This window comes from Paralichthys olivaceus, chromosome 2, assembly GCF_024713975.1.
Source record: "Paralichthys olivaceus isolate ysfri-2021 chromosome 2, ASM2471397v2, whole genome shotgun sequence".
NCBI lineage: Eukaryota > Metazoa > Chordata > Actinopteri > Pleuronectiformes > Paralichthyidae > Paralichthys > Paralichthys olivaceus.
Genome location: NC_091094.1, coordinates 28,736,734 through 28,750,304, shown reverse-complemented (window position 1 = coordinate 28,750,304; position 13,571 = coordinate 28,736,734). Strand labels below are relative to the sequence as shown.

Here is a 13,571-nt window from a genome sequence, read left to right as displayed (position 1 = left end):
TGTTCATTGTTGAACAGGCTCTGATGACAGTAGGCTGAGCTTATCAGTCACTCGCCTCTCCTGCGGCTCTGCCCCTCGCTGACAGTCAGTCAGTAGCCGCTGGATCGGAGTTCACCATTCGAACAAGTTGGATTAACAACCGAACTGAACTTCAGGGTTGAAACCAAACGACACTGTAGTTGTTTCACGCCCCAATGGACACCGTTCAGGTTGGTGGGTTTGGTAAATAATAAGAATGACATGAGTTAGTGTTAGCATGTTGCTAGCAGGGGTTGGCTAACAAGGGCAGGGCCAGTTAGCCACAAGGTGACGAACAGGTAGTTTGGCTGCTTTTCCAAACGCTGCTGCCTCCACACCTGGCTAACGTAATGTTTGTTTAGCCTTGTTCTGCTTTTTTTTTACACTCGACCGTTTGTTGCACCCAGAAATTGGCGTCTGGATTCTCTCTGGACCTGGGACCACTGAAAGAACCTCTTGGGTTTATTCGTGTCCTAGAATGGGTGAGTAAAGTCAAAACGCATCTCAAATGTTTCAAAAGTAGATCAGAAACCTCGTTAACGTCACGGAGAAGTTCCTCACACCTGTCAGCCACCATATCACCTCACCTTTCACTCTTTCCTGGGGATCTTAATATCTGCAGGAGTCCTTTTCAGAGACCATGGAAGTGCTTGCTGTGTTGTTTGCTAACGTGAGATACTAGTTGTACACGTGTATAGAGACTACTCTTTCACACTGAAAATGTTGTACATAATTGTTTACATTTTATAAAGTCATTCATTATTTGATATTGAAATCGACAATAAAAATAGGATATATATTATAATATAAAAGACAAGCTCCACTGAAATTAGGGTCTACAAAACTACATAAGCCAGATAAGTACTTAATTAATTAACTAATACTAATAATGGTATAAGATAAATGCATAGTAGGTTATAGGTAGGTTTCCCAAACTAAAATCCGTGCTGTGTTTTCCACCTGCCTTCTCTTCCAACACTATCTATGTGCCAAAAAGAGCTTATTAGTAACAGGTTTGTTTGACTTTCCTTTGTCTCCTGTCTCTGGAAATGTCAACACTATCAAAAATTTAAGTGACATTTCCAGTGAAATGTGAGTGTTAAACCTATAAGAGTGTTGCAGAGTTTCAGACATCGTCAACTGCAGCACCCACCTTGATTTTCTCCTTCACACAACCAGATTACATCTTCACACGCCATAACAGATGAGAGCCACGCAGAAAGAGTGTCAGAGTCTTCTCTAAGTAATTAAGTAAATTCACTGAAATAAATTATACTGCAGCTTGTGGATTTACATGTAGCTATTGATATTTCAAATTAAATGCTAAATTTATCTACTAGTTTAAATGAGAATTCAAGTTTCTGTTGTAAACCATTGCACTTTTTCCAAAGTGAAACCCAGTTATGTGTTAATTCTCAGCTAAAATGCTAGTTGTTTCATTATTTCAGAAAGTTAATCAGCGTCACTCAGAAGTTGGTGGTGCTATTTGTTGCTGCAGAAAAATTCTCATTAAAGCAGATGTGAACCAGCTCCATATGCCTTTTTTGAGGAATGCCATGCAGCTGTATGCTGCTGCTCAGTACAATTAATATCACTGCAATGTGAGTATGTACAATTGACTTCACAGTGGGTAATCTTAATGAACTGTGTACTTACAAAGAGCTGTTCAGGATTGTGGCTCCTGTGCAAACTGCTATTTAAAGTAGGTATTGCTGTGTGTGTTTAAGGTGTGGGTTTGTGAAACAGCCACGTCCTGTTTGTAAACAACAAACATTGGCTCACTGTACTGTGGTTTTTCAAGCCACTTGTTGGTTCACTGTTTAGTGGTTTAGTGCACAATTGTCACAGTTTCAGTAGGTTGTCAAACATGAGTATGTATCTCTATCAAATAGTCACAGAAGCAGAACATTTTATTTTCAAAATTCACAGGGGCGCAGATGAACACAAGTCGCTTAATTTGAAGGTAAAACTGAAAGTGAAGGGACACCTTTTTTTCTTTGCTATAAGGTTTAAGCAGAGTTGGTGCGATAATCATTGTCAGAACCCTGAATAAAGATAAGAAATGCTGATATCTGGAGGTACATTCAGTTAAAGCGACAAACATGATATTCAAGGTTAATTCAAGCTCCAGAGCAGGTCAGAGGTGCAGCGTGTTACCATGGTGATTTACACCAGTAAGGAATGAACCAGCTTACTAACATTGAAAACCCAGAGTTAATCCTGAAGTTACTTCTGTAACCACAGATCCTGCTTAATCCTAATTGCTTTTGTTGTCAAAATGATAATGAGGCAAACAGAAATACAATGTTTTCCTGCCAGAAAGGTGTGTTAAGAATGCCTTGCCAGATATGGTTGTGGTGTGGTCTTGCAAAAACTGTGGCCAGGTTGAACCTTTGGTTATGTTGCTGGACTGACCCAATTGTAGGGAAAGAGAGGGCTGTGTTTTTTCATGAAGGGCTGCAGTCTGAACACCGCTTTAAACTCAAGGTTGGGTTATTGTAGTGTCACCCTAGTTTATGTACCAATACCAAAACAATTTCTTTTTAGATCTGTCCTTTGAGGGAAATGTGTGTGTACAAACCTCTTTTTTTCATTTGGCAGAACAAAAACACTTTTCACAATTTAAAGCCATTTCATCCCAAACCTCTGGACAAAAGTTTTGCCAAAGAGAGATATATTCTATCAGAGTATTGAGTTTTCATACCTGTGACTCTCCTGTAGAGTCACGTAGGCAGGGTGGAATGCTCCTGGTGCATAGTTTTTACAAAGAAAATGATGAGATCATATCTATGTTTGTCCTTTTGGGAGAGGTTCCCATTCATTGCAGAAATCATGAGAAAATGAACTTGCATTAAATTGTAGTCTTTGTTGTCTTGCAGATAAAGCTACGATAAGAACCTTGTGCTCCACACCATCTACTGCTCAAAACTGAACTAATTGGCTCTAGTATACGAAATGATACAGCACGTAATAGCTCCTACAATACCCATACCCATAGTAAAACTAGCTTTCAAATATCCCTCTGGGAAATCAACAATGAGTTCCCAAATGCCTTGTTTTTGCGATACATTTTGTTCTCTCTTTTTTTATTTGATCCATTGTGGTCTGAGTCAGAATCTTGTCCCTGCATTAAGCCACTACTGATAGTGTGGCTTTAGTTTTGGTAGCTCGACGATCTTTACTCCTTAATGATGGTCAAAGAGCGTTTATGCATTTTACCTGCAGCCATTGCTTTTCTGATTTGAAACCTTACTATTACCAATACCTACAGGCAGTCCAACAAGTCCTGTTGTCATTAGACAGCTCCAGTTTTAAGGTTGCAATAAACATACTTCTCAAGAGTGTGGTTTTGTGGCGCTGGGAGAAACATTGTGCCTCCCTCCGCCACACAATCTGAGCAGATGTTTATAATGGATATTACTGAAAGTCACACTGGTCTGAATAAAATTAGTAACAACAGTTTTCACAGTGTCATATGGAGGGTGGTCATCACTAATGGGAGGCGATGGTCAGGCTTTTTTAATCAGTCATGACCTGCTGGGTCTGTTTCCGATTTGGCTAGTCGTTTGTTTGATGTGCTGTAAACAACTAATGGTTGTATAAAATGTTACAAGATTTTGTGACCTACTGTAGTCATTTAATTAATTTTGCACCAAGTAACCAAAAATTCCTTGTATTATGCATCCAATGTTTGTGATACCACTCAGTATGTTTCTTTTATTGATACAACTGCTGTGGCCACCAAAAACCTCTTTCTGCACCTCACTCACAAGCTCCCCCATCTCGGTGTCAGTGTCATAGTGTCTCGCTTGATCATGATTGACCATTAAAAACCAGTAAGTCTGAACAGGGAGGCCATGCCCTGTCCAAAGGGTTTATTTGGGGGCTATGTCAGATTGGTCTGGGTGGGTCAAACAGGGCTGAGGTGACAGTTGCGAAATGCTGAGATCCAGAGATGCCTGAAAGATGAAACTCATTCCTGAAAATCCTCCATGGGCTTGAAGCTTTCAAAAGACTCGTGGCCTAAAGTTCTCCGGCACTGTGCCGGAATTCCGGCGCAGGCCAATGGCTGTTGGATTCAGAAATAGATAATTATATGTCTATGTAAATATTCTTGCCTTTTTAAAGTGTCATATTGCAAGGATATGGCAATATCTGTTTATCTCTCTGTCCATCCTACACCACTGCAGTCTACTAATTCACCCTTTGCTTTGGCCCACCGCAAACAACTGCTAAGTTAGTTGAAAAGGTGTGGCAATATGCTGGTGTTAGATGTGTGTAACAATGACAAACTATGGACACAAGAATCAAATGCCTTAATCAGAAGCTTTTCTTTGTTGGAGGGATGTTCTTAGGGTGAGAGATGGTAGGAGGGAAGAGTGCTGTTACTCACATAGTGTTTGTAGGTACTGTATTGCTTATTCATTCTTACTTTACAAGATTATTACTGCAACACAAATTTTTGGTGATGACAAAACAGCCAACTGTACAAGCCTGTATAGTTGTATGTCAAGTGAAGATGTCAGGTTGTCCGAGGGTAGATATGGTCATGTGTATATATTTGCCTGAAGCTTCTCTTGCTTCATTGTTGTCTGCACTTGATTAATTTGCATTTAAGGGATGTAAATAGTGTATTTTTGTTTATAATGTTGTTTCATTAGCGTGAGATATAAAATCTCCATTTAATATCGGTTTTTTAAAACTAAAATTAAGATAGTTTAGCCAGACCATTGAGATCAAAACTGAATCCTCGTAGGGCTGGTTTCTGAGTGTGTGTGGGGGGGTATGAAATAGCAGAGCCTGTTTTATACACTGTGTATGTTTTGGGTTAGTCCAGTTTATACCTGGGTATAAAACAGGCTAGCCCACTTTAACCCCGGGTAAAGTCTTGTCAAGGGGTATATTTTGGGCTGTTAGATGGCATACTGTGTAAATAAAGGGGTATTGAGTTTCTTTGAAAAAGTAATCATGAGTGAATCTGGTTAATGGTATAACTCATCTTATTTTTATCCTTACGTTCCACATGCTATTTACGGGGGGTGATATGTCTATAATGTCAGTCAGTGCTGGCTGTAGAATGAGAAGTGCTGATGTATTAAATCCCACTCTATTCCTAGTTTGTGTTTCCATTTTTGTATCTTCTTACTTTTAAAAATAGAATGAATGTCGAACAGCAGGGATATCAACAACATCAAGTTAGATGGATGTACTCTGCTTACTGATATGCTTACTGAGTGCCTTAGGCCTTTCGTGGCTCTGAATGAACATCTGGTGCGACACTAACTTGTAAGAGGTTTTGTTTGTTGTATTCTATCATTAGGACTTTGTTCCGTGCTGAAACGTATACATCTTTTACTACAATGTGGATTGCATAGTAACAGTAGCAGAGTACTGCTTAGGCCTGAAAATTTGGCCAGTCTGATCCACACAGGTCTAAGTCCAGTCCAGGGCCCATATTTTCATCAATTTAGATCACATTTACATCACTAGGATTATTTTATATTCAATTTACCAAAAATCCCTTTCACCTTCATCTTACACTGAAGCTTTAAGAGTACTCCTAAGTCACACTTCAAGTTTCTAACTAAAACACTTAGTGCTGGGAAGAAGAAAGGCTAATGAAATCTTGTCCAGACCTTGCTGCTAGAGTGGAAGCGTTGTTTCTCTGATTCATGTTAAAGGTTAAAGGAAATGGTCTTTGTTTCCCTCTTCCTGCTGATGTCCGTGTTGGTCAGCATATTTGAGGATACCATTTTTCTCCCTTGAGAAGTAGAGTTTTGCTGACATTAATTCTTCTATGAAAACTATTCCACAGAGTTAAACTTTTTAAATCTTTGTCCTTTGTTTTGCCCTTCTTTAATTTTCTATTATTAGTGCTGCATTACACGTGTTACTTTTGCAGCAGAACACTTTCCATTCACTGAGCACAGACGATAGTGATAGTGGGAAAGTTGTCTTATTTTAAGTATCAAGATTCTATACTTCATAGCCATATAAACAAAGTTGACTGAATTATTTTGGTGAGCTCACTCAAACCTAGAAATGAAATACATTTGAGAGTATGAAACAGATAAATAAATTCAGAGCCCTTAGAGAAGATAGAATAGTAAGTCCTTTGACGGAATTTAAAATAAACTTAAGTTTGAGTGCTCATCAAGACTAGAAAAGCGCTGTAGAAATATAGACCATTTATTATTAAACAAATATCTCTGCCTCTCATTGAAATAACTTTTAGTCTTTTATTCCTCTGCCATTGCAGGTCTTTACCATCTTTGCCTTCTCTACCACTGGAGGTTACTCTGGGACAACCCATTTCACTGTCAAATGTGCAGAAAGCAAGGAGGAGGATGTCAAGGCTGTGTTTGGATACCCATTTAGGTACTGTAAAACAAGAGTTCTCCTTTGCTCTTTATTTCTCATATAGGTTCTGGTCACATTGCTGTCAATGAGCACTGAATGCAGTTAAAATATGAAACAGGATTTTCAGATGGTTACTACCCAAACTCATGCCAGAATATACACCTGGTCTGACTCCTGTTTCAGTTCACTATCAACCCAAGTGTGGTTTACTGCCATCAATAATGATTTTGATTGCTGGTCTTAATTCTGAATGCAGTGTTTCCTGGGTGGCTGCATTTAGATCCACTATCAAAAAACCTTGGATCACATGGTTTAACTCAATATCCCATGGTAATTATCTTATATCTATAGTTATAAAAAATGCAGAACCACGTATGTTATGTGTGTCATTTTGAGACCATGCCCAGAGCTGCCCTTTCCAAGCACTAAACATTAAAACCATATTGGTTCCTTTTTAGTAAGGACTGCACTGAAGTTTTGTAAAGATAAAATATGAAAAAAAAGGGGAAAGCACATGTAAAGGTATTTAGTAAAATACAGAAGAAATTAATTCATATTGCACTATTCATACATAAGGGCAATTTGTAATTGTTCAAAACAGAAACAGCATAAATCGGTCAGTGAGTCCACCAAGCTTAAAGAAGTCAGTTCAGCAGTTTATGAGTAGTCCTGCAGGTGGACGAAAGAAATGGAACAGAAACTCCTTGGTGGAGGTAATATACAAGGGATTTTTATAATGCCTCCGCGCTGGCAACAACTGATTAGATTTTTGTAGCCAAAGGTCAATGTCACTGTGGCCTTGTTTTTCCTGAACTTGATATCTTAAGATTAGCTTGACGGAATGTCTTCAAATTTGGTAATATCTCCAGAACAGAATGAAAGGGAATCCTTTCACATCTGGCACAAGGACTCACTAGGACTGATGGTGTTCTGAATAGAATTTGGTGGAGTTCACTGTGACCTCACAAAACACATTTTTGAATCTTAACAGTGGCTTAAGGGAATTTCTTTAGATGTGGCACGAATATTCACTTGGACTTAAAGATGAAGTGATGAGAGTTTGGTGGTCTACGTCAAGCTCACTTTGCCCTTTTAAAACACGTTTTACCTTTTTAATGTAATATCTCAGGAAAACCTCAAGCGAATTATTTCATATTCAGCTAAATAGGTATTGGTAGTCAAAAGGCACAGCCACGGTGGCCTCTCAAAATATGTCTTTGGCCTCTGTTTTGTCTCAAGACCACCTTGGGGGAAGTTCTTGAACTTTTGATCAGTTGTCACTGTTACTCAAAGATGTTTGGATTTCAGAAGTCAGAGGTAAAGGTGACAGTTACCTTATAAGAAACTGGAAAATGCAGACGGAAACTGCACTGGCTGGCGAAGGCCTACAACCACAGTGTGGTATTTATTGTTCTCACCTGAAAAATATTGGGATTTTCTGATATCAGGAAAAGGATCTTCTGTTAATCATCATTAAATTATGCTAAGAAATTACTGGGTGAGAACGTCAAAAATATCTTTGTGACAGAGCTGGTTAAGGTTTGTTTATTTTGTGCACACTCTTTGTAGAATCTGACAAATGTGTCTTAATTACTTCATATTCTCTGTTCTTGCATTCCTTGGATAAAGAGTAAGTGAGGTGAGGCCTTTTCCCCCCAGAAATCACAGAGTATAAATATAGGTAAGAGTAATCAGAGTGACTGTTGAAAGAGTTTACTCTCTCTATTTCTCTTCAGGTTGTCAACGAACCCCTATAAGATACCATTGTGCAATGGTGGCCAATCCAATGACACCTACCTGCAGGGAGACTTCTCCTCCTCGGCAGAGTTCTTTGTGTGTGTCGGCGTATTTGGGTTTCTTTATTGCACCGCCACGCTGGTCCTCTATCTGGGCTACCAGAGTGTCTACCGCCAGACCAGCCGCGGCCCCATCGTTGTAAGTACATGCCCTACTGACCCTCATCATACTTACACCATATAAGCTGTAAGAGACAAATTGCGATCTGTGAATATGGGCTATACAAATAAAGTTTGATTGATTGATACTCACCATCCCTGTGTCTGAATAGAGTCCCAGGATTGTGTAGTTAGCTTGTTTTATTTTCTTTCTCTCACTGGGTGGTCACCACATATGTATTCATGTGCATATGAATCCAATCAGCCAGTCATGTGACAGTAGTGCAGTACAATTTGCAGTTGAAAACTGAACAAACAGATATGAGTGTGCAGTCTGCAGTTGAGCTAATTGTGAGTTTCTATTGAAACCTGCCCACAGATGAAGGAAGCCATGAAGTTTGAAAACTGTGAATGATTTTCTTGGGAGGACAACATACTTTTTAAATTGTAAATTATAGTGACATGCAAAACGAACTGAGACCGTTCTGAGTAGTGATGTGTAAGTGAACAGTGTTTACTATGTACTCTTTAACAGGACCTTGTGATGACCGCTGCCTTTGCCTTCCTGTGGCTTGTGTCCTCCTCAGCTTGGGGCAAAGGCCTGACTGATGTCAAATGGGCCACTAACCCTGAGCACTTAGTGGAGTCATGCAAGGACGTCTGTCACCCAGGAGAGTTTCCTTCCATGGGCCGCCTCACTGCCTCTGTGGTAAGTCATGTTAAAGCAGTGCACCTGCTGCAGTGGCAGGATTCATTCTCAATAGTCATATTTTGGAAACTTTTATGATCTTAAAAATGCTCATCCTATCTCCTCCATGGTTTGACAGAGCTGCAAAGCTGTGCTCAACTCTCAACAGTTTTCAACTTTTGATTGTAAACATGAGGGGAATCAGTGTTCCCGTTGCTTTCCAGTGTTCAGGCCCACACCATGCATCTACATAAAATGCCCACTGGCCCCACCAACTATTAAGTTTTCTATAGATGTAAATCCTATTTGGTTCATTATTGTGTATCAGCGCTGGCGCCCATATTCAATTCAATTCAATTCAATTTTATTTGTATAGCGCCAAATCATAATATACATTATCTCAAGCCACTTTACATAGAAGGTCAGGACCTTAAAATCAAAATATAGAGAAACCCAACAGTTCCCACAATGAGCAGCACTTCGGTGACTGTGGAGAGGAAAAACTCGTCATTAACAGGGAGAAACTTCTCGCAGAACCAGACTCAATGTGGGCGGTCATCTGCCTCAACCGGTTGGGGTGAGCAAAGAAAACGGGGGAAGGAGAGGAGAGATGGGTGGAAAAGAGGGGAGAGAAGAGAGAGGGATAGTGGGGAGGGGGAAGTAGGGGAGAGGGGGCGAGAAAGACCGGGGACATTTGAGCGCCATCAGGTATCAGATCTGACTAGTTAAAAATGGAACAACAGTGTAAAGACTATTTATTATGGATAACAGACACATTTGATAGCACAATGAATCACTGCTATATTGTAATTAGTAATAGGAGAAGTTGTTGTCCTGAGGTTCCGGGGTCAGAGATATCTGAAATGAGAGAGAAAAAAGAGAGAGAGACTATGGGAGTACAAAGTCCATATTTATTGGATAAAGACCTATACTGTTCAAAATACTAGTTATCAATACTTATTCTGAAGCTACTGTTATTAAATGAAAATGTCTTATCCATGCAGCAGTACAGTAACATCAGAGTAACAGAGTGTGATCAGATCAGAGGAGAGTTGACCGATAAGGAGGATTTGTCATCAAAGGATGGTAAAAACATAACAGATCTTTTAACACCACCCAGCTCAACGGATGGATTATGTTAAAGAGAGAGCAAAACACCTAAGCTAGAGTTGCTTTATGTCTGTTGTAATCGGTAACACTGGTGAATATATATATATATATATATATATATATATATGTAGCATGTTGCATGTTGCCATATTCACTGCTGTTACTGCCTTTGTGGGCAAACTTTAATGAATTCAGCTAACATGCTTCATTTTGACTCTGCTTTCAGCACCTGGACGCATCCCCAATTTAAAGAGTCAATTCAGTTTTATTTGTATAGCACCAAATTATCTCATGCATTATCTAAAGTCACTTTTACATTGTAAGGTCGAGACCATACAATTTTATAAATACAACAATTCCCACAATAAACAAAAACTTGTTGATAATGGAGAGAATAAACTCCCTTTTAACAGGAATAAACCTCCAACAGAACCAGACTGAGGGTGGGATTCATCTGGGTCATGGTTATATACTTAATACAATTTAAATTTTGCAAAGGATAAGTACACACTACTTTCCTCAGTGCCATTACTAGCACAGTATTCCAATAGTACAGGAATCAGCAGTGTAAACTATATATAATACAATTTGAATGCACATTGTAACATGAAAATGTGGTCTGTATTTTCCATTTCCATTTTTAAATTTAATGTTCGAGTGAAAATACAATTTAATATCCTACATTTTATGTCAGTAAAATTCATCACTGCACTTCCCCAGGCCAATAAAAATGTGCCAAGTGTGAAGCTGATTAGAATGTTTGATGAGATCTGTGTTTCACGTACAAATTAAACTTTTTGGAATTAGTAGGTAGATTGTAGCTTGTAGCATCACCAGTCCTACCACTAGATGTAATGATACATATTTACATGTTTGTGCCATCAGTGAATACAATGAGTGAAAAGACCAAATGTATAATGGAGATCCATAATAGTGTATTCCTGGGGCTGTATTTATAAAGCTTCCTGGCACAAAGAGTTGACACATTTTCAAAAATAATCTTAGATTAATGAGATTTTCTAAGAATTTCCCCTCACAGTTAAAACTACATACTGGTGAAGATACTGGTTCCTGTCAAAGAATCACAGACCTTATGGACCCTCCTATGGTAAAACAAAAACTGTTAGTCGTCGGGGCTTAAGTTACTTGAAAAAAAATATGAAATTTATTTTCAAACTCATTTCTATACCACAATCTAACAAAATCAAAGGGAGGATGCAATATCATATAATGTGCAAGTAGTGCAACTCTACAACAAACTGACCTTTGAAATGACTACTGTGCATTGTGTGTCACCAGTCATCTGTTTTCCTGTCTTTCTACAGATATTTGGCTTCTTGAATTTGATCCTCTGGGCAGGTAACTGCTGGTTCATTTACAAAGAGACCCCTTTCCACAAGGATCCCAACCCACCGGCCACCATGGAGGAAGGGGGGGGGGATGTGCCACAACACTGAGGGTCCTCAGGCATTGGCCCTCACCCACAGCAAAAAAGCTTTGTGCCCAACACTGGTCTCTAATGTTAACTTACAAAAATTGAAACAAAAAAGGCAGTTGTGATAAAAAAAAAAACAATACTCGTCAAAAAGATTTTTTCAATTATAACTAGCTGAAGTTGACCTCACCCAGAGGCTGAAAAATCCTAAATCCCAGTGCCCATGTGCCTTGAAAACACTAAGTGTGAACACAAACTAAAGTACTTAACACTATCTACAACAAGACTTTCTGTGAATGTAACCTAAACTGTATGTATATAGGTGGTATTCAGCAGTGCAGACCTCTATAGTATTTTTGCTTCACCATTGGTATCTGCTCTTCAGGGAGCTACCGAGTGATGAAATTGTGATGTGAGAACATATAACCTCTGCTGGTCCTCTTCTGGAAAAGGCAAAGGACTCATAAAAGTTGAAATCAAACAATTCTCACATCCAATAAAATCAGTTGTTGCAATAAAAAGCAACATCCAGAATAAAGGAATTACATGGGATCAGATGTAATTTGAGGTTTCTCTCGTGAGCAGGATTATTGCAGGCCCTTCTCTTCTTTCATTTGTTAATCTGTAAGAGCAAACACTACAGTACAGATTCTAACTACTTTATTTCAATTTCAATAAACGACTCAGCCTCAATGTCAAAATATCTTGTATGCTCTTATTCCTCCAGTTGTAGAAACAGCTGATACCACAGGCCTGTTAGACAACCAGACTAAGAAGTGTGCTGGTTGACAGGTTTTTGTGGCATAAAAGACATGTAACCTTCAATTGAACAGCCATAACATTCCCCCACCTCTGAGTCCACTGAGAAACACTGCAATATGTTAGATAACCACATAGCTGTTAAACTTTCAGTGCACTGGGATTTTCCTGTGCTTGAACAGAAAACACTAAGCAAAAACATCTTACTACAATCTGCTGTACCTCAGGAGGGGAAGCACAGCTCTTGATTTTTGAAATAGTTATTTTCAGTGATTTGACAGCATTTGCCACACTACTGTGTCCAGACCAAGGCAGGCTCTCTACATGTTTACTCCCACAGCTAGTGTACTGATGTCAGGTTAAACCTTGTTTTGTTCCAGTTTGTTCAAAATGTAATATTTCAACTAATCTGTAACAGTAAGGCTCCCCCTCGTTTGCAAATGGAGACTTTATTTACATTATTATATACTGGTTATATGTATTATATCTACATTATCTGGTCTGTTGTATGTTTTAAAACCAATGTTGGGTTTCTGTTTGTATTCCCCAATGAAAAATTATCAGTGCGCAACTTTTTTCTTTCATTTTTGGTGATGTCACATTGTACTATTGTGTGTCTTCTGATGAAAAATAGTTCAAGTGTCAAAAGGGGCACGATGAGGTTGCCAGATTGATGTAATCCTGCTATAGTTCTTTATTACTCCTGCTCATAGTTTTTCTATACATGTAACTTGCAGCAGTGCAGTACATAGTACTGGTTTTCTATTGGAGTCCTATAGCTTTTGTAATGAAGAATGTGAGGGTTAGGTAAGAAAAACTAAATCTTATTTTTTTTTTTTTTCATGCCTGACCCTAACTGTACAATACAATATTGAGTCACTGTTGACTCAGGGCCTAAATTACCCTTATGAAGTATATGTGCCTTAATAGATTTAACAATGACTCATATGGAAACTATCTGTGCAGCTATTTCATAGCCTTTGGAATGTATGAGGGACTGTTTGAGTCACTATAAGTAAAGTAATATAATTCCACTTCATATTTACATTGGACATGAACCATATACATATATATATATATATATATATATATATACAGTATAGATATATATCTATACTGTATATATATATATATATACACACATTTTAAAATATATTTTTTACTTTGAGTAGAGCACGGTGATCTATTGATGCTCGTGTTATGTTTATTGACATTGGACTTAATTTATTTTATGCCTTGTTTGTGCTAAAAGAAAAAATGGTTGGTCTGTAATGATATGTAAAACATGAGCAATGCAACTGCTGGA

General features: G+C 38.5%; 1 protein-coding gene across 1 annotated transcript; it reads left to right on the top strand.

Annotated features, from left to right (window-relative positions):
• Window positions 1-13,571, top strand: sypl2a (synaptophysin-like 2a). Its single transcript, XM_020110563.2, has 6 exons — window positions 1-209; window positions 426-500; window positions 6,278-6,396; window positions 8,115-8,313; window positions 8,809-8,982; window positions 11,397-13,571. Exons 1-6 carry the CDS (start codon window positions 195-197, stop codon window positions 11,526-11,528), a joined length of 714 nt encoding a protein of 237 aa, XP_019966122.1. The 5' UTR covers window positions 1-194; the 3' UTR covers window positions 11,529-13,571.